This window comes from Colletotrichum godetiae (genome assembly GCF_030913485.1).
Source record: "Colletotrichum godetiae strain CBS 193.32 chromosome Unknown BDP55scaffold_78, whole genome shotgun sequence".
Classification (NCBI taxonomy): Eukaryota; Fungi; Ascomycota; class Sordariomycetes; order Glomerellales; family Glomerellaceae; genus Colletotrichum; species Colletotrichum godetiae.
This window is the reverse complement of record NW_026851326.1, coordinates 155,397-175,700: the sequence shown is the minus strand read 5'-3', so window position 1 is coordinate 175,700 and position 20,304 is coordinate 155,397. Positions and strand designations below refer to the sequence as shown.

General features: G+C 52.4%; 7 protein-coding genes across 7 annotated transcripts; 4 read left to right on the top strand and 3 right to left on the bottom strand.

The window, feature by feature from the left end:
- Positions 1–2,541: 2,541 nt before the first annotated feature.
- On the top strand, positions 2,542–4,117 carry BDP55DRAFT_698596 (uncharacterized protein; the record flags this gene model as incomplete). Its single annotated transcript, XM_060577790.1, has 2 exons — positions 2,542–3,483; positions 3,542–4,117. 2 exons carry the CDS (start codon positions 2,542–2,544, stop codon positions 4,115–4,117), a joined length of 1,518 nt encoding a protein of 505 aa, XP_060422922.1.
- Positions 4,118–5,192: 1,075 nt separating this feature from the next.
- On the bottom strand, positions 5,193–6,433 carry BDP55DRAFT_638144 (replication factor C; the record flags this gene model as incomplete). The annotated part of the gene is made up of 2 exons (XM_060573073.1): positions 5,193–5,587; positions 5,650–6,433. The coding sequence occupies 2 exons, from the start codon at positions 6,431–6,433 to the stop codon at positions 5,193–5,195; spliced, it is 1,179 nt and encodes a 392-aa protein (XP_060422921.1).
- Positions 6,434–7,434: 1,001 nt separating this feature from the next.
- Positions 7,435–8,307, top strand: BDP55DRAFT_638143 (acyl-CoA N-acyltransferase; the record flags this gene model as incomplete). The annotated part of the gene is made up of 3 exons (XM_060573072.1): positions 7,435–7,654; positions 7,803–7,979; positions 8,087–8,307. The coding sequence occupies 3 exons, from the start codon at positions 7,435–7,437 to the stop codon at positions 8,305–8,307; spliced, it is 618 nt and encodes a 205-aa protein (XP_060422920.1).
- Positions 8,308–8,484: 177 nt separating this feature from the next.
- Positions 8,485–9,919, bottom strand: BDP55DRAFT_565846 (uncharacterized protein; the record flags this gene model as incomplete). The annotated part of the gene is made up of 2 exons (XM_060570456.1): positions 8,485–9,577; positions 9,636–9,919. 2 exons carry the CDS (start codon positions 9,917–9,919, stop codon positions 8,485–8,487), a joined length of 1,377 nt encoding a protein of 458 aa, XP_060422919.1.
- Positions 9,920–13,021: 3,102 nt separating this feature from the next.
- Positions 13,022–13,905, top strand: BDP55DRAFT_720925 (uncharacterized protein). The gene has a single exon (XM_060578486.1). It carries the CDS (start codon positions 13,442–13,444, stop codon positions 13,871–13,873), a length of 432 nt encoding a protein of 143 aa, XP_060422918.1. The 5' UTR covers positions 13,022–13,441; the 3' UTR covers positions 13,874–13,905.
- Positions 13,906–15,500: 1,595 nt separating this feature from the next.
- BDP55DRAFT_404479 (uncharacterized protein) lies at positions 15,501–17,712 on the top strand. Its single transcript, XM_060567321.1, has 2 exons — positions 15,501–16,702; positions 16,772–17,712. Exons 1-2 carry the CDS (start codon positions 15,740–15,742, stop codon positions 17,648–17,650), a joined length of 1,842 nt encoding a protein of 613 aa, XP_060422917.1. The 5' UTR covers positions 15,501–15,739; the 3' UTR covers positions 17,651–17,712.
- Positions 17,713–17,773: 61 nt separating this feature from the next.
- BDP55DRAFT_698591 (Alpha/Beta hydrolase protein) lies at positions 17,774–19,513 on the bottom strand (the record flags this gene model as incomplete). Its single annotated transcript, XM_060577789.1, has 2 exons — positions 17,774–19,425; positions 19,465–19,513. The coding sequence occupies 2 exons, from the start codon at positions 19,511–19,513 to the stop codon at positions 17,774–17,776; spliced, it is 1,701 nt and encodes a 566-aa protein (XP_060422916.1).
- Positions 19,514–20,304: the final 791 nt, after the last annotated feature.

Sequence of the window (20,304 nt, the reverse complement as noted above, 5' to 3'; positions counted from 1 at the left end):
CCGGAAATGCGGTAAGTTTGTGGCTGCTAAAGCTTTGGACAGCCGGGTAACGGCAGGGACTAGGAGAACGTGGAAACAAGACAGCAGACAAAGAAAAACCGGTCAAGTTTGTTTGGACGAATGGTTGACGTTGGACAGCACCGAGCAGACAGGATTCATGTGGCTACAACCGGCCGCAGATTTGTTTGTTAGACGGGGCAGGCCGCGGACCAAATTCATTCGGATACCTACAAGATGGAAGAGGAGAGTAAGGCCGACGAACGAAAACGCACCCTTTGGTGAAGGCGGTTTGTATTGTGTAAGCTGTCTAGCAATTAGCGACAGTGGTGCTGAGCATCCCTCTCTTCTAGGCCTGTCCGTAATACCACCTCCACAGTAAGGTACGTACTGGTAAGGTGCTGAAGCTAACATTTGACTGGATGCTCCATTTGGGACAGTGGTGTGTGTTATGCAGACTAGATGTGGCAGAATAGTTCGTATCGACAGATTGCACACCCCTTTTTATGCTCATGATCCGCTGGTGTGCATCTCGGTTATGCCTGCCGTCAAACCCTTTTTGGATTGTCTCTCTTTCTCTCTCTCTCTCTCTCTCTCTCTGATCCACAACAGTGCGGCGTGCCTTCTTCTTCTTTTCCCCTTGCTTGCTGTGCTTGCACCCATCTCGTCATCTTTTAGGAGGTCCCGACCGTAAGCGACAGCCGCCTAGGCCGTCATGAGCCAACCAGGTGGTGTGTTAGCAGCACAAGCATCGCCACCCCTGCGTGAGATCGTGCCGTCGTTCGGAATTCCACTGTTCCATGCAGAATGACAAGAGAAGGAAAGGAGCCAGAGGTGGAAGCGAAGAAAGTGTTCCTTGCGTTGCCGTCTTGCGCAAGTCTGGCAAACAGCAAGTTTTTCCTGCTACGTAAGTTAATACCAGATACCTCACCTAGACGGCAATGGCGTGTGAGTGCCGCTTTCCACGAAGAAGGAACAGACAATAGAATGGAAAGAACCTGGAAAAGTCGCCGGTCGGAGCCTGGAGGTGCGGGCCACGGCACGAAATACGTACCCGCTCTGGGATGACCTTGGAGGTACGGAGTACCTACGTATCCGTTCTTTCTCTGAGGAAATGGAAGGCACCCTGGTCGGTTTCCATTGCCCAACTCGATCAAGGTTCATTTCATCCTGAAAGCCAAGCCCAAGGAAACCCACAAAATGCTAAGAACAAAGTTCGTCCACATCCTCAACCTCGAACAAGACAGTGGGGGCAAGTCCTGCATCTCGAACTCGACTGCGACGATAATCGAGGCATCACTCCAGACTCCAACTCCAGCCCCTCAGACTGTGAATCAACCATCTTTTCACGACTGACGGCTGCTTTGGTCGCTACGGACTCTGGCGGCACTATGAGGTAGCTTGCGCGCCACCACCGTGAGGTACATGTCAACGTCAGTCATATATTCTTAGCCATTATCAATTGCAACCTCTTAGGCCCAACGGAGCGCGTTTAGTACAAAGGTACCCGGATCCAAGGCAAAGCTAAAATGCCCGGTTGCAAGGACGGACGGACCGTTTTGGCCCTCTTAGAGTACGTATCTTTGCTCCGAACCGTACTCCTGAGTTCTGCGAAAAATAAGGTACCGCAACGTCCCTGTTTGCCATTTGGTCACGAACAATTTGTGATGCTGTAAAACAAGTGCTTGGCGCTTGGCTCCCCACGCCATCCATCCATCTCAACCCCATCTAGTTCAGCGCGTCCCGCTCCCCGGGTCCCCTCCCATCATTCTTTTACACACTTTAGACTTGGACGTAGGTATCTGCTTCACCTCATCTTGCCAGGACACTGCTTGCCCAAGGCACCCGCGCAGCCTCATGTCTCTCGCTTTTCTCGCTTTCCCGCCTTAATGACCTCCTTACCTCCTTACTCACTCGGCACTGTACTTATTTTCCCTGCCTGGTTTTTGCGTATCTATGTACGGAGCACCTTCCCGTCAAACTAGACAGGGGTACAACTCTTCTTTTCTGCGACGGCCCGCCCTCCTCTTCTCTTTTCGCCTTCGCTTCCAACTTCTAACCAGCCAGACAATAAGCTTTGCTGCTTCATACTTCTTCCATTAACCCTTTGGCCCCGGCGCACAGTGGCTGAGATATTCCGACCCAGGATCTCCTTCCTTGCTCCTTCCTTCTCGTCCACCTCATTTCATTCACCCTCACTCTTTTCACTACCTTGCCTTATTTGGTTCTCGACAACCCAGACCTTTTTGGAACCTTCTTCTCTGCCGCATCTTACCAGATTCCCTTTTCGCGACACGACTGCGCGCAGAACGCCAGTCTACCTTATCCCACCTTTACCGAATTTGTACACTATTTTTTGGACGGCAAACCCTGCCAGCTATTGCCTGGATACAACTTTCTTCCGCGTTTTTTGGAGTCCGCCAACTAACCTCGCCGTCGCCGTCGCCGCGGGCATTCTCTCACCTCCATAACCGACGTGTTGCTATCATGGGATTGAGCCAAAGACGGAATGACGTTTGCATAAACCCTATTGTCGCCATCAACATGTTATCCCGTCGCGCCCTCACCGTTCTTGCCCTCGTATCCGTCACTGCAGTCATCTTCCTCATCTCCTCGAAGAGACTCGGCGGCGACTGGGCTATCGAAGGTCCCAACTACCACCCCTTCAAAGGCCACAGCCCACCTCCACCTCCCGGAAGCTCCCCCAGCGCAGGCTCCGATGGTCGTCCCCCGCCTCCTCCGCCACCCCCGAGCTACCAAGACGACCGCCTCGCACAGCACAATGTATCGAATCAAGACATTCCCTACCGTCCTCATGACCCCATCTGCGACTCCTTTCCCGACACGAGCAACATTCTCGTCATCATGAAGACGGGCGCCACCGAGTCCTTCGACAAGGTCCCTACTCAGCTCATGACCATGCTTAAGTGCTTGCCCGAATACTTCATCTTCTCCGACCTCGACCAGACCGTCGCAAACTACCACATTCGGGACAGCCTCGACAAGGTTCTTCCTGAGGCTATGGAAGGCAACCAAGACTTCGATCTTTATCGTCGCCAAAAGGCTTGCCAGGCCGATCAGCAGAGCTGTAACAAACTGGCTGTAAGCAAAGACGAGGGCTGGAATCTTGACAAGTACAAGAATGTCCATATTGCCGAGAAGACCTACCGTATGCGCCCCAACTACGATTGGTACATTTACATCGACGCCGATACCTACGTCCTCTGGCCTACGCTTGTCCAGTGGCTCAAGAACCTAAACCCTAAGAACAAGCACTATCTCGGCAGTGTCACCATGATTCGCAACTTCGTCTTTGGCCACGGCGGCAGCGGCTATATCGTCTCTCAAGCGGCTATGCACGACATGATTGCGGACCATGAGGATGTCGGCAACAAGTGGGATATTCGTGCAGGCAAAGAATGCTGCGGAGACTACATATTTGCACTAGCCATGAAGGACAATGCCGATGTCAACGTTCATAATGTGGTGAGTATCAAACAGTACCTCTTTGTGTCTTGCACAGCTTGAACTGACCATTTCCTAGTGGCCTACAATCAACGGCGAAAAGCCCTTTACCCTTCCGTATGGACCTACTCACTGGTGCCACCCCATCGTGACGATGCATCACATGAATGCCGAGGAGATCTCCACTTTCTGGGAATACGAGCACAAGCGCTACTCCGACTCTAGCCTTCCCCAGCCGCCTCCAGTCATGCGCATCAAGGATATCTACCACGAATTCTTTGCACCTCGAATGCAGCCTGAGCGCGCCGACTGGGATAACCTCGCCGATGACCGATTTTTCCTCGACGAATCAGCCAACAAGCACCAAGACTGGCAACTCAGCCGTGCCAAAAAGGAAGACCTGACAGAGGAGGAGAAGGTTGCGCACTTATCCTTTGGCAACTGCCGTAAGGCCTGCGAGGCCGACAGGTCCTGCTTCTCGTTCCAGTACAAGGACGGCGTTTGCGGCTTCAGTTGGGCATGGAAGCTCGGCCATCCCGTCAAGCCCGAGTCTACAGAAGAAAAGCGCACAATGTCCGGCTGGGCTGTAGAGAAGATTAACGCCTGGATTGAGCAGCAGGGCGAGTGCGGACCCGTCAAATGGCCCGATGTCTGAGGCAGAAACGCACCAGTCATCACCAAATAGGTGTCGACACGAGACATTTACGTCGCTACGAGAGTGCAGCGCCGAGGATCTGCCACAACGCAAGCATAGCTGCCATCCAAGGCTTTGAGACGTGACGTATGTTTCACGTGAAGCCATATCCCATGTCTGAGTACGCCAAGGACTTGGATACGGGATTCTTAGGCATGGTGAAGAAACACACCCCTCGATTAGAATTCCCTTGACTCGGATTTTCTTGTCAGGGAGAAAACAAAACGCTTCCCATGAAAGCTAAAATAGCCAGGCGTTTATCGGTCTGGCATCTGTATAGAACCGCAGGCATGTGTGTATTTTTCTTCTTTTAGTGTGTGTATATCATCATCATGACGTGGCAGGCGAGGCAAGACTTGGGTTTTGAAATGGCTTTTGGCGTTCATCTGGAAAACACGTCTACTGCTCAATGGGTCTAGTTTTGTTGGCCGAAGGAGAGAAACAGTCAAAGCGAGCGCTCACAATAGAAGAACCTTTCCGTGTTTATATTACAGTACATATCAAGAATCCGATTTCGACGCACTCGGTTCCTAGTCCTTGGCTCCTGAACCCGTTGATACCGACCTCTCGAAGTTGATGCGACCTTGAAGATTGGAGGAAGCGTAGCGACAAAAGGAGATGTTTCAGAGGCTGACAATTCAAACGACTCAGATTCAAGACTTCGACTTCGGCTTGCGCATTCCACAAATACGCCACAACCATATAAACGCAAGGCAGGGCAAGGCAAGGCAAAAAGTCGGCAGCGGGTGGCTGGAGATGGCTAGACACTGCATTCCATGACGGTATCCATGGAAGCCACATCGACGTATCGCAGATCGACCCGCGACTTGGCATCCATTGCTGTCGACTGGTTTAGTGCAGTAGACTCCAAAATTAGCACCAGCTGAAGTGGGGGCTGGGTGTTGCCGTTTGACCCAGGTTGGGTGGAAGACGGCAGTTTGGCATGTCATGCAAAGTCATTCGGGCCGACGATTGTAGATGATCATAACATCATGAATTATCCATCTTCCCTCCGCACGTCTACACTGCGACTTAATCATTTGATCATGAGTTCAGCTCCGCTCCGAATGACGCCCACCACAGCTCCCGTCTGCACCGTTTCGCTGCCGCCGCCAGCCACCCGGTGCTCAATATCCGCGAGCCCGTCGAGCCATTTGATCATGATTTCTGGCTTGACCTCGAGCGTCGCCAACTGCTCCGCTAGAGCCGTGATGATATCTGCCAAGGCGAGGCCCCGTGACACCTTTAATGTGTTGATAGTATTGAGGCAAGATGTTACGTCTGTTGTGCTCAGCAGAACGTCGAGGATCTCCTGTACTGCATCGGGCTGAGGTGCGGCGATACAGCTGTATATCGTCTCGGTAGAGATAGTCTCCCTCACAATGTCGGTCTCGGCCACCTTGGGTGCGTTCTTGGGCTGCAGCGGTGTACCTGCGTTCTGTTAGCATGCTACTTGGATTGGAGCCTTCAAGCACACCCGGGTGAGTACTCACTTGATGCGTGGCATGCCTGGAGCACGTTGAGCGCTCTTCTCATGTCACCCTTGCTAAGCTTCACCAATGCTTCTGTGGCGTCGGGGATGATTTTGACATGCTCCTCCTCGATGACCTTATCGACCAAGACCCTGATATCCCGCTCCTTCAAGGGACTGAAGCGGAACCTCGTGCATCTTGACAGCAGCGCCGGTGATAGCTTGTGCGAGTAGTTTGCAATAATGCAGAAGCGGGTGTTGACGGTGTACTTCTCCATGATGCGGCGCAACGCCATCTGGGCCGTGTTCGTCATGGCATCAGCCTCATCGAGGATGATGAGCTTGTACGACGCCATGCTGCCACCGCTGCCTGACTTGGCCGATGGGCCGAGGGTGAATATTTGTTTTGTCGAGGCAAAGGTTTTGATCTGGTCGCGGACGACGTCGATGCCACGATCGTCTGATGCGTTGAGCTCGAGGACCATCTGCCGCATGTTCTCGGCGCCATAGATGCGGCGGGCGAGGGCGAGAATCGTCGAGGTCTTGCCGGTTCCTGGGGGACCGTAGAGGAGGAGGTGGGGTAGGCGGTTTGAGTCGACAAACTTGTTGATTGTTGAAAGAATGTCTTGATGCCCAGACACGTCGTTGAGGCTTACTGGGCGATATTTTTCAACCCATGGCAGACTGTCTTCGGCTTCGACAGGGAGGTTGGCGGCACTGCGCTTGCCCTGCTTGGCGTCCGAGGAGAAGGTAATATCCTTGGACACGGGGACGTCGACGTCCATTTCATCTTCGAAGTCGGACATGTTGGCTGCGGTGCGGGGGAGCTCAATTGGTGATTTGCGGACGAGGTGGTGAAGTGGGAATCTGACGACCCAGACACCTTGACGTGATGCATTGGCCTTGGAGACGCGTCGCAAACGCGTTGAGAAACAGATTGCACGTGACCACTTTAGCTTCGCCGAACGGACGTGACGGGGGCGGTGGTCCAGCCCCGCACATCCCTTCGGCACAACTCTGTGAGACTTTAGCATTACATAAGCGAAACTACCCCTCCATCAATGGAACTTGGAGGCATCCCGGCTCACGAGCTGTCGCCCATCATTCAATCCTAGGGGGTTGGCCAAGTTTTGCGACGGGCCTCATCCAACGTCAGCCTGAAATCCTGCTACTTTGTGTTTCTGTGTTGTGCCTCTATGTACCTGATCAAGCGCCGTCAAATGGGACAGACATCATGTTTGTATGACTGTCAGGCTCTAGTTTCTCTTTTGCCACTGAACACGGAAAGGATTCATTGCTTGTCTCGACCTTCCTCTTCCATCTCACAGAAACGCCCTTGATCAAGTTTGGGTGGACAAAGTAACCTACCTACTTACAGATACATTATACATGTCGGGGAGACGTCTCCGCCCTCCGCGCATACGAGCTGGTCATTGAGTACGGGAGACCAATCCGTAGACGAGTCAGGGGTTTCTGGTGGAACGCCATCTGGGGATTTCGAAGTTGGGGAGCGTTTTGCACCCCGCTGTCCATATCGTATCAGTCGGCCTCGGCCTCGGAGTCATGCTATGGCTTGGCCATAGCTGCCTGGCTGCCGGCCTTGAAATACTGGGCTAATTCCTGGATCTCCTTCAACCTCGATGTCTTCTTCGTCTCATTTCTCCCACCCGAACCGTCTCACCAGCCGTTGAGCCTCGCCAGCACCCTTATATCCACCGTTCCTCCTACTCTCTCTTGGCATCTGATTTATCGTTCGCTCTGACGCTCATTCTCGCTGACCCTCACCTCACCGTCGATCCTGCTTCCGATGGCGGCAGTACCCGTTTCCGTCGAACCGGCCAGGCTCGAAGACGCTCCCGCTATTGCCGAAATTTTCCTGAAGTCTTTCAATAGTGACTTCTTTCAGACCATGTTCCCCCAAAACGAATACGGCCGGGCCTACATGACCAATGCCTACAGACATTTCATGTTCTCCAAAGAGCACGGCTCTCAAGAAGGTCAGGTTGCTGTTGTCAGAAACGAGAAAGGTAGTCAAACCCCACGACATCACCAACTCCGGCGGCTGTCCGAACTCCGATCTTGTCTCACACTTTCCGTACTTCGGACTCCGGACTCCGCCGAGTAGACGGCACCATGTATATTCGTAGCTTTTGACTGACAGCTGTCCTCTTCAAGGCGAGCCTGTGGCCACAACCCTCATCTGGATCATCCGTCCCGAAGACAACGGAACCTGGTCATGGCGAAAGCGATGGCCGCCCGCTAATGCAGGGCAAAAGGATGAGCTTCTTGACGAGTTCTTCTCCGACATGGCGTCTCAGCACGAACGCGTCATGGGCAACAGCCCTCACGTTTGTACGTCGTCAACTTTGGGCTCGGCCAGCCGGTTCGCTCACTACGAACAACATTCCCGCTGACAATTTTGCCGGCCGCCCACCCGTAAGACGCTAACCGTATACCAGACTTCGAGCTGATATTTACCGACCCGGCCTACCTTCGACGAGGCTATGCGCAAGCCCTCCTTCAACGAGGGACGGAAATCGCCGACCAATTGGGCTACCCAATGTATCTCGACGCCGAGGAGTACATTGTTAACCTCTACTCACAAGCAGGCTTCTCAATCATGACTGATGTTGGCCAGTCGTCACAAATGATTCCCATGATGAGACCAGCCAAGGGCTGATGAATAAAGTGAGATGGTACGACTGCCGACTTTTGACTCATTCCGCTCTCTCATGTGTCATTACTTCCGGCGTGGAAAGTAATCATGATATGTGACTAGAATACATCAGACGGACGCCCAAGCGGCTCCCGTTCGCAACTCGCTCGCTTCGCTTCAATGCTTTGCTTCCTTCATTCTTCATCGTCTCAAGTCTCCGCTTTTCATGCCCTCCTTCTCGTTTCCATAAGGCGGTGATGCACCCCAATACTGCTGCTGATACCGCGCATCGGCCCTAGCGTCATACGCCTGCCCGTTGTCGAATTGAGAATACATCGACGGCCTCGTAGGACGTCTCGGCGGCATCTCTGGCTCGCCCATCTGGGCGTACATGTCCGGAATATCTGGGTATGCCGACGGCGTCCTGGGCGGTCGCGGAGGCCGGTTGATGGCGTCGATGAGCGTTTGCCTTCTGGTGATTCTTTTCGGCCTCTCCGGCAGCGCTTCGTCTTCGGCGTTGGTACCAGACGACGTTTCGTCTGACCCTTCGCCGGCTTCTTTCTTCTGTTTATCCTTTCCGGCGTCCTTGGTGGCAAAGAAGATGGTGAACACCATCTCCATGTCTTCTGGTCCCTTTCTCTCTCGCATAATCTGGTGTGGCACTTCCAAATCGTCAATGAGCCGCTCAATCTCTTCGACCGAGTAGCTGCCCTTGTCCCTGTCGCCAGAGTAGTCCCCGGGCCCACTTGCTCCGTTCGGAACGTGGAACCGAAGGTCAACCCGCATAATGGCGTAAAGCGCGACGACAATGAGCTCAAAGAAGAACCCCGTCGTGTAGAATACAGCCTTGCCGTAAATTACGCTTGGAGTTGCCCCTGGTAGTTCCTTATTGAACACAGCGAAAAGGCGAATTGATTGTCCCGTGATCAAAAGGAACGATCCCAGGTAGAGCAGGGCCACCTTCACCCTCTGCGAACCGGAACCGAACTTCTCTGGCCTGGGACCTGGCACAGAGAGGCACCCGCTTACGACGAGGATAGGGAAGATGGATAGAAAAGTATTCCATGAACTTCCGAACTTGAGCAAAGTATCTGTAGTTTCCAGACGATCTACATTGCCAACGCTGAAAAATGCGATAATCGTCGAAGTCATGTTCAGAATAATGAAGGCCGGAACCGAGAAGAGCAGAATCAGGCTGAACTGACCAAACGCAGTACACCATCCAGCCTTCGGATGGATCGAGCGGACCAGTCGTTGGGCGAAGAAGATGTTGACAGCAAAGAGAAGTGCGGCACTGAGCATTGTGTTAGTAAGGAGTTCATTCCGTCCGCGGCTCGGACCACTTGACTTACCCTCCATTCTCAGTGATCAACGCCAGCAACACAACTCCTCGGGTCGACACAATCGACCACGTGATCCGAAAGATGCAAGTGGCTGTTCGGATCATACAGAAGTCGAAGACAATATCCGAAATCAGGAACTTGTGACCGCGTTTGGCGTTCCTCCGGTAGATGCTCAAGTGCACGTACGCACCAAGCATGAATAGCACCATAAACATGATGGTAACCGGCAAATCAACGTTCTTGTTCGGTATACCACCTGGGAACGCACCATTGGCCGGGTCAGGAGGCCCCATAGGAGGACCACCTGGTGGACCAGTCTGGGCTTGCGGATTGAGGGTCGGATTAGGTATGCCTCCCCTCTCTGGTCCCTGAGCACTCATGATAGGGTTGAGGACTGGCGGCGGTGGCGATGAGTTTGAGATGCTTAGAAGTGTCGTTGCTGGAGGTGCTACTGCTGGTGGAGGCGGCTGCGGTGAAGGTGAAGTAGCTGCCAGCTGTGGCGTCGTCTTCGGTGTTGGTGTTGATGGTAATACTAGTGGTGCGGGTATAACTAACGGGGCGGGGATCACAAGAGGCACTGCATTAGGTGCTTGACTTTTAGCCGCAGGAGGAGGCGGAAATGGAAGTCTCGGTGGTTCTCCTTGTTTTGGTGGCGCTGAAGGTTGAACTTGCTTCGGCGGCGATAGAGGCTGGACCTGCTTTGGGGGTGTAGGAGGTTGAACCTGGTTAGGCGGTAAAGGAGGTTGAACTTGCTTGGGTGGTGATGAAGGCTGGACTTGCTTCGGCGGAGACAGAGGCTGTACTTGCTTAGGAGGAGACGGCGGAAGTGCTTGCTTTGGGGGAGGCGGTGGTCTGACAGGTGGTGGCGGTGGTGGTAGAGGAGGTGACGGCGGTCGTACCGTCTGTGTGACAGTGATATATGACGGCGCAGCAGTTCTGACCTGAGTGTAAACGATGTAATTCGTTTCAACAATTACTTGTGGAGGTTGAAGCTGGCCAGCAACTGACGGTACACCCGCTTTCGCTATCGAGGGGTTTTGGGAAGCCAAAGTTGCTAGTGCTACGGCCGGCGCGGCAGGTCTCCGTGGGTTTGAGATTGGTGTTAATGATAACGGTGTTGCTGCTGGCTTTGGTACGGATGCTGCCACCTGTGCTAGTTGAAGTGCTGGTGATGTAGAAGCCTGTGCCGCCTTGACAACTCCCTCTGCGGCCACGAAGTTGAAAGATATGAGAGGAGCAGCGGCAGACAGAAAACCAACAAGACCGGCCATGACTGCTTTTAGAAGTGAGGCACGCTGCCTCTTTTGCTCGAGCCCTGCCGGGTCAGGGGTACGGACGGGAAGTCGGCTTGTGGAGACAGCCAGCGTTGAGAGATGTTGAGAGGGGGGAACAGGCCAGATAGGAAACAACCAAGTATGGATAGACAGTCTCAGGTGAGTCCCTATGTGTAAGAAACCGTATACGGACTTGAGTCAATGGTCGAGGAGGAAAGACTCCCAGGTTGCATTGCGGCTCATATAGTGACGAACTGCATGTATGTAATAGGCAAGCGGGCCTCTAGTGGTAGTAGACCGACCAAGAGAGTGGGCAGTCTGTGTTAGGAAAGACTGACGACGTGCTGCGGAATTCCGGACTTGAAGAGTGCCGCGATGGGCATGCCCAGATAGGGCAGTAGGGCAGTAAGGCTGATGACGGCCAAAGGCGAGGCGTACGCAGATTGGGGTCGTCAATGAACGAGAGCCCGAGTTTTTCGATTCTTGAGACGTGGTAGTTATGACGAAAGGCTGTGCTGGATGATTAGATTCGATATAGTCATTAGGTGCGCTTCGTCCACCGGGTATTCGACTCTTCAAAAGCAGAAAGCAAGTTGCTGGGGTATCTCGATGCAGTGTAGTGTCCCTTCGTTCAACGATGTAACACTTTTTCACGTTTTCTTTTTCGAAAAAGGAGAACTAAGAATTGGAAGAGATATTTGGCGCCAGCGAGACCCTTATTAGAATCAGCTTCGCCGCAACTCATCCCAACCATACTGCCTCTGCGCTCCATCCTCCTCGCCCCTTTCTCCTCCTCTTCCCTTCTACAGACTCCTCTGCCGAGCACTCACGAATGAATCACTGCGACGTTGGACGAGTTTTCACTAGCGGGCCGGTACTAGGATAGTATTGAGGTGTGTTTGTAGACTTCCCACCCACTTGCCCGAGAGGGTAAGTGGTAGGAGGAAGTTCGTTTCAGGCGCCGTTGGGGAACAGCGAACCATTACCCTTTTGGGACGAGAAGGCGGTGTTCTCATCGCAAAGAGTTGGCCCCAACTAGGCAACTCAGCAGAGAAGATGACCTTTTCATCCCGTCTTTTATACCTGTCTTGCCTGTCGCTGCCTGTCGCTGCTTGTCGCCGCCTGTCTTTTGCTATCTCTTGTACGTGTCCAGCCTGCCTGGGCTGTCTGTTCGCGTCCCAAAACATGCACCCAACTGTGACCCATCCTGATGGGTCTATCAGCCCAATAAGGCAACTGGCTGCCATGAATATCTCTTCCGTTAATCATCCCACCATCTCTCTGCGCCGTTCGAAGATGCGAGCAATGCGAGTCTGACCTGCTGCTGCGGCTGATTTTCCATCTCGAGCTTCCGTGCTGGCTGGAAATAGTGAACCCTTGCCTGGATATCTTGCATGCGCACTATTTTGGTAATTTCAATACAACATAATCTTATCATGACTTCCGGGAGGAACTTCCACGTTTCTTACAACACTTCGTTTCTTCTTGCTGTACGGTCCGTCATTCCGGCGAGCAGTTTCCATGTGTCAGACTGGGGCGAGCTTGGCTCACTCACTTGACAGACACAGAAAATGCAAGCACTGATCAGTCTGTGGATGTAAGAGGAGTTTATTCAGGTAGGTGTCTATCCTGTGGGTGTGCTGTGTCAAGATGTCTGAGCTTGCGAGAGAAGATTTTCTGCTTGACAGCGTCTCCTCTTCCCGCGATGATTGACAGGCGCATCGGCCTCGATGATCTTCCCGCCTCCCGCAAAGCTGTAGCGTTAGATGGTGGTGACCAAGATTCATGGGAGCTTCGGAGGTGTCTGAAATTCCATCTCGGCCGCATGATCGACCATACGGCCGGAGAGTTGGCTTCAAGATTATAAGTCTCAGTAGACAGCATCGGTCTCGGTAACCTAACAACTCTCTACTAGGGCGGAGATCGAGTCCCTGCCCGCTGACAAGAGGATCGCGATACTATGCCTGCGTCGATCTGCCTTGAACCAGCATCAAGCTTAAATCGTGCCGGCTGCAGATCGCGATGTGGTCATTGCACCAACTGCCGGTAAGGAAAACGCTTGCTTGTACACGTGTACTGGCGGAGGCTGCTCAGCTAGGTATATGATCATCCATTGAGTCCCCCTGACCCTGGCAAATGTCGCACGGCAGCCCCTGTTGGTTTCGTACTGCGATACTTTAAAAATGTTTCCAGGGCCGCGGGTAACGGAGTCGGACTTCGGACTTGATAATGCTCACCTCCCTTACCTAACAGTGCTAACAACGTTTTATTCTCAATTCCTTAGCGTATCCGCGGGCAATGACCCCAACTTTTGAAGACTGTGCACATCGGACTCAGCGACATGAGCTGAAATCTGGAGTTGATACGCCTGTTCTGCCGGTGGGAAGCTAATAGTAAAACTCAAGGAAAGGAGAGCCTGCCCCGCGCTGCTCGTTTGCCAGGCATAACCCAGTCCCTCACTCACTTCCCGGACCTTTCTACGTAGGACTCCCCGCGGCTAAATCGCGTCTTTGCTTGGTCATTCCTGGGGAAAACTGCACCATGTCAGTGCTCGACGTCTGCCAGTTGCGTGGGCTGTCGGCCGATCGCAAGTCCGCTCCTCTGATCCGAATTCCGGCTACTTGTAGAGCAGCTACGGCTGAAGCGGCTCACTCTGTCTACCATTCTCTGCGATTCGGGTTTCGAGAATGGGCATCTGATACTCGAGTCAGCGGACGAAATGTGCCGTTACGGGCGGCGTTGAAGATCAGTAAGAGATTCCGACGGAACGACCAGTCTTTTCTGCCGTTTCCTCGACAATTGATCCCTTATGTCTTCTTTCCTTTAGCACAGAGCCCTCGCTTCAACGCCAACATTGTGTATTTGCTTGACTTGACGATCTTCATTTTCTTGTTTCGTGTGTTTTCGTGGAAGTCTGGAGACGTGTACGGAGTAGAGAAAATGGCCATTGCTCCCTGGTCCGTGCGGAACTGAGTCTGGTCTCAAAGGCGGATGATTCCGATTGCGCGTAGCAGCTGGTACAATTAGTGCACAGCCACCTATTTGTGTCTGGCATAGTAGTGGTGCCGCGTTCGGCTGGAATGTCGATGATGGCCTCTCAAGCATGATGAAGAAGATAATTGAGCCCGATGCATCACGTTTCGCGTGCTCAGAGTTCTAGTGATCCCGTCAGTGCATTGTTTTAGTACATGTGTCTTTGTCGAATTACAGCACCAATCATCTCTTTCGTGCAGTACTGGTTGAGACTGGAGATGTTCTGCTATTGTCCTCGTAGAAAGATTCTGGCATCGATGGAAGTGCGTTGGGATGAGAATCCTGAGGCCTGGCAGAACACCACTCCAATAGGTGTTCCACCCATCCGGATTCTCATCAAAGACTCAGTTCGGCAATTACAGAGAGAGATACCGAGACCGAGGATGTTGTGCAAGCTGTCACGTCATGTCAGGAAAGAAACCAGACTCACGGGTGAACGCGTCAGTTCGGTCTATCAGACGACGGCTTCAGCCTGCAAAGACTGGAGTGACTGGGAACTCGCTGCTGGGAGCGAAATGAACACTCTTCTATCCGTCGGGTTTGTACGAGAATGCCGAGAAAAGACCATGACATGTGAGCCGTATTCGGGGCAGCGTGGGCGGCACACAGAGCTTCTGCCCCTCCAAACCATCCGACGGTTTTCTTGTTCGGGGTTATTATCTTCGTCAGATGAGTGGACTTTCCCTTTCTGGAGCAAGCAAGAGCTGAGTTCGAGTTCCAGATCTAACCCTCAAGTTTTCAGACTGAGCTCATTGCTATTGTGGTGTCATTCTGCCAGGCACGTCTTGGGCCATGCTCCATTGAGCCTTGTGAAAGTCGCACGGGTCCACATGATGACAGCGACTGGCAGATTCGGCAAGCAAGAAACAATCAGAGACATAAATAGAATATAATTTTGTAAGTTAATGTGTACCGGCAAAAGATCCCCCAGTCATCTCCATTTGAAGACTTCTTGGCTAGAAGCAGATGCTCTGAGAGCTACCAAGATGGCCTGTCTAAACCGGTAGGCTTCTAGAAGACGGGGACAAGAACGGCGCCAGACCTATTCGGGTACTCTCATGCGTCAAATGATAGGTGACTAGGTTTCAGAAACTCCAGTTGTCTTCGCATGGAGTTCCGGTTTCACTCTTTCAGTTGCAGTGACGCTTGGACTAACCGTTTCGTCTGATATTACTGCTGCGCATCTTGACAACAACAATTCGCACTCGCTCAAGCCGCCGACGGGGAGGCATGCCGACATGTGCTGACAGGTTCTATCCAAGGTTCAACTGTCGGGTTTGACGGTTGGCCGAACAGACTTGTGCAATAGGCCACCCTCCCCCCAGAGCGGCTGACATCTCTTGAAGGAGCATCGTTCTCCGTCTCCCATTCTACGGTAATCCATCCTCCCTTACCCTGACTCGCAACGTCATCTTCTGAGCTAGATGCTTTGTAACTAGCAGCGCTGCTGAATGTCACCAAAGCAAGCGGGGCGGGTTTTAGAGTTGAAACATATCAACTTCCTTGTGCGGCTTCTTCCATCTTGTGTCAACCGTCTGCAGTCTGTTCTCGACGTTCATCAACAGCCGCCCTCGGCCGCGTCTGACACGAGTCCGGTCCTGTCTGTCCATTTTCCTTTTATGTCTTAGGGAGGCACGTCCGCCCCTCTCATTCCTCCTCGGATTTCCTACTTGGATAGGGGGTTTCGACCACATGACACAAACCCCGTCGAAACCTGAACCGTCAACTGGCCGTGGATCGCGCGCATAGGACACACTATTCGAGGAAAGGAAACCAACAGTACTACCGTACCATTAGATCAGCTGCATGTCAACGATGGTCAACACGGGTCACCCGAGCAGGGCATGCAAGCTCTGCCGCGCGAGGAGGATCAAGTGTGACGAGACAAAGCCCTTTTGCCTCAAATGCGCCAAGTCGAAAAGAGTCTGCCCAGGCTATCGAGATGCATTCGAAATCAATCTCCGCGATGAGACTCAGTCAACCATCCGCAAAGCCAAGTCGGCTGCGTTGCGCAAGGCTATCCGAGAGGGTCGCGCGACGGAACAGGATGCGGAAAACGAATGCCAAACCCAACCACAGATGATGGAATGGACACAGCCAGCAGCACCACCTCCGCGAAAACAGCAAATTATTCCAATCACAGAAGACGACTGGTTTGACAGGTACTCAAACTCGTCTTCTTCTGAAGCGTCGCCTTCAATGTCATACGCCTCTTCTTTGTCGTATATCAGCAATCAGGCGCCCGACACCTTCGTATCATTCAAGGACATTGAAGGGGGAACATATGGCATGCCGCACACCTTACAAACACCTCTCGACCAACAAGCAACATGCTACTTCTTGGCAAACTACGTGCTGGCTCCACCGACGGGAGTTGGTAGAGGGATTCTCACATTCGTATTACCACTACTGAATATGCCCAGCTACCAAGCTTCTCCTTTGCAATCGGCCTTCTCAGCAGTATCCATGGCCGCTCTGGCTGGTAGACCAAACTCGCGAAGATTGTCCTCGATGGCTCATCTACACTACAGCAAAGCGCTAGAAGACTTGACTCGAGCTATGCAAGATAAAATAGCTGTAAGGCAGGATACCACGCTTGCCTCGGCAATCCTGTTGGCCTTTTACGAAGGACTGGTCTCAGATGACGTTGAAATGTCTGGGTTCAAGAAGCACATTTCTGGGGCAACTGCGATAGTCAAGCTACGAGGACCGCAACAGACAACATCCGGCGTAGGCTTGAGCATGTTTGAATTCGTTCGGGCGACATCGGTACGTCATTTTCCCTTCATTACAAACAGAATGTTGTGTCAAGAACCGGTGATCTAACGCGCAAAACAGGTCCGGCAGTACACCTTCTTTGCAAACATTTCTTTGGAAGATTTGACTTGGTGGGCACGGCAAGCAGTCTGCGATACGGTTGGCCACCAAGCTTTAGTATTAAATCTCCAGACGACACTCATCCGTGGCGAGGCCGACAGTCTCCTGAAGGGAGCACGGACTACCGACAAGATTGACAAAGCTTTGAAGCTTCTGCAGAGGGCGCGGAAAATGGACGACGACCTTGGTGTGTGGTTCGACAAGTGTCCGCCAGCTTGGAGAAAAGTCATCTCAGGATCCGCTGCAGATGTTCCCGAGGACAAGATCGGCTACGTTTCAGCATTTCCGGGACCCATTTACGACTACCCGAACGTATGGGCAGCTGGAAAGCATATCAATACCCATGTGTCTCGACTTCTCCTCAACCAGGTCATCGTTCGTTGTATCGCGTGGGTATGCGCACCGAGCGATCATACTCTGACGAAGGAGTACATTGACGCCAATCGTATCGGAACTGAGCAAGTGGCGGACATTATCTCGAGCACTCCGTACTTTTTCGGTTGGACTGGTGATGCTCTGAGTACTCCATACTTCCCATGCGGGACATCCGAGATGCCCAAAGGCTTAGCTGGTGTATCTTGCATGTGGCCTTTGTTGGCCACTGGATCGAGTCGTTTCGCGACTAGGAAGCAACGGAGCTACGTGAAAGCCCGGCTCGCAAAGATTGCGGAGGAGATGGGCATCCGTCAAGCTGATGTCTTTTCAAAGGTGAACTATTCATTCCCGCTCAACTCTTACTTCACCACTAACGAAAACTTGAAGCAAATCATGTTAGGGTCGCCGGAGCCAGATCCAGTTAACAGTTATTGTCCAGATACATATCTTCATTTACGTACATAGTTTAGCGTTGGCAATACCCCTTTCACTTTCGATAGAAGAACTCCGTCAAAGAAGAAGAAGAAACAGGCCGACCACCCCTTATGTGTCTTACTACCTGCGGCCTTCGTGTGAATACATTATGTTTCAAAGAGACCACCGCGGTAGTACATCCAAGTCATCCCGGAAGTTCAAAGACTGCATATTGTTGTAGATGAACTTGTAGCTCTCGTTTCGAAAGTCATCTTTGAGGTATTCTGTTCGATCGCTCATAAACCAGAGTAGTCGCTGGTCCTGACTCCATTCCGGCCATTGCGCGTAACCGCCCAATCCAACATTAGGATCCAAGTTGTAGAGGAAGTTGAGATAGTAAGAACGAGTGCTTTGCCGCGCAAAGGTAGGAAAGACCCCGAGAAACACCTGCAGTATATCCGAAGCGTGGAATGTACCGAGCACGGGAGTGCCGTAATTGTAACTGCTCAAATACGACCAAGCTGGGACGTCCGGGTGCTTTTCTTTGGCTACAGATAGAAACGAGCGGCGCGCCAGAGTGAAGACGAGGTCTCCAAGGATGGCAGCCCTACGCTTGAATCCAGGATAGATCTCGAAGATCCCCGTCCGAAAGGGACTTCCTGCCGAATTACGACTGTCATAAGTGCTGACGAGGGTGGTCAACTGGGCTTTTGAGGCGTTGTGGAAGTACAACTCTGACAGATAGTTGACCAGTTGTGACGCTGTCCACACCAAAGGCTGGAAGAGTGCGAATAACGTCCCCTCATCTTCTTGATTGCCGATGATCATAGGCACCGCGGCGTAGCGTCCTTCTTTTGCCTGGATGTCAGGGCTGTCTACCAGTGCTGTGCCGTCTGGTCTAGGAACATAGGACAGAGCAAGAGCTTCGTATGAAAGGATGCCTGGTACCGCCGTTGCGGCACGCATATATGTTTCGTAATCGACGCTGCGCAGGCAATCCAGGGTACTGGCCGATCCTTCACAACCAGCTGACTTCACGACAGCATCATAGACTCTCTGGCCTTTGGGACAGTCAACTGAATCAGCTGGGATAACACTGCCAGAGTTCATGATGGCTCCTCGAAACAGTGGTCGACCCTGGTAAGAGTTGTTGCCGTCATACAGTGCCATCTGGTCGAAAACAGATATCGCGCCCGCTGATTCGCCCCAGATTGTCACTTTGTCAGGGTCGCCTCCAAAGGCAGCGATGTTTTGGGCAACCCATTCTAAAGCCTGACGTTGATCCAACAGTCCCAAGTTGGCTGCGCCATCTTTCAGGATTTCATGGCCAGGCAAGAACCCAAAGCCTCCCAGTCGATAGTTGACGCCAACAAAGATGAAGGGACGGTCCATGTCGGCTCCATCGCGGACAAAACTTGCCCCGCTGTATATAGATGTCGAGCCGAACTCGAAGCCACCCCCAAATATCCAAAACAGGACTGGAAGTTTCGCATCAGATGGTGTGCCGGACGGACGCTGAATTGTCACTGTCAAGCAGTCTTCTTGGCCGGTGATGGGTTGGAAGAACGGTAGTGTAAGGAATGAACCAACAACATCAAGAAGAATGTTCCGGCTGTCGGTGGACAAGAGAAACTGAGGGCATGCGGCTGCGTTCTCTGTGGCATCAAAGTTACCCAAGGAGGAGTTGAGTCTTTGAGGCGGTCTCAACCGAAGCGGGCCGATGGGCGGTTCTGCATAGGGTATGCCAGAGAAAGTCTCGACGGAGCCAACCGATCGTCCGACGAGGATGCCGGCGGGGGCATCTACTGTAGCTGGAGCAGCACGGACTTCGTAGTGGTGATGTTTAGGGTTGCCCGCTGACCGACCAGCTAGGATGAGAACGACAGCCAGAGCTGATTTCAGAGAAGCCTTCATCGTGTGCTAGATCACTATGAGAGAGCGAGGTGAAAGGAGAGAATAGTAGAGCGACACTATGGCCAAGAATGAGAGCTGAAAGAAAACGTAGCCATGTGTAACAATGTGAGTTATACTTATAGGGAAGAGGTCGAGGCAAACTCGGGAGGATATTATCTCGGCCGAAGGAGAGGAGGAAGTCAACTTCTTCTCCCAATCCCTTCCTCATCTCGTACGCGCACAACATGGCCTCGGAGACCGCTCGCATCAAACGGCGCTCCCGTCTTGAATTTCGGCTTTCACACAATACTCCAAGTTGAGTGTGAACAACGACTCGTCCTACCGCGCCCATCTGTGGAGTTTCAAGCACGTGAAGGTGTCAAGGATCCAATAGCTCCAGGCGAATATAGAAGGTGCGGGGGGACTAGCCCGCGGTGACAGGAGGAAAGAAAAGGCATCTGGCTTGGCTCCCGGCAGCATCCGCTACATACCGGGGGGCCGGGGGAGGTTGGCGATGACACATATTTCGAGGCTGTAAGCAGGCACAGACTGTCAGGCTGTGGTACCGAGTGAGACAATGATACCGCTACTCAAGTGGATCGAGTAGGCGTTGCTACCCCCAGTCCTGCGTGAGAACCAAATAGTCGACGCAATGATACGCCTGAAGAGGAGTGATCTTGATTGGATTACATAAATTGATCACAATGGATCTTTTGTAGGATATTAGTTTGATAACGTACCTGACTCTGAAAAATCACGGCTCTTTTCTTGTCACTATTTTAGATAATATCGTGATCGCTGGGCAATGGGGC

Coding starts and splice junctions, on each gene's coding strand:
- BDP55DRAFT_720925 (XM_060578486.1), top strand. CDS start 13,442: ATGTCAGTGCTCGACGTCTGCCAGTTGCGTGGGCTGTCGGCCGATCGC.
- BDP55DRAFT_404479 (XM_060567321.1), top strand. CDS start 15,740: ATGTCAACGATGGTCAACACGGGTCACCCGAGCAGGGCATGCAAGCTC. Junction 16,703..16,771: donor AATTCGTTCGGGCGACATCG/GTACGTCATTTT, acceptor CGCGCAAAACAG/GTCCGGCAGTACACCTTCTT.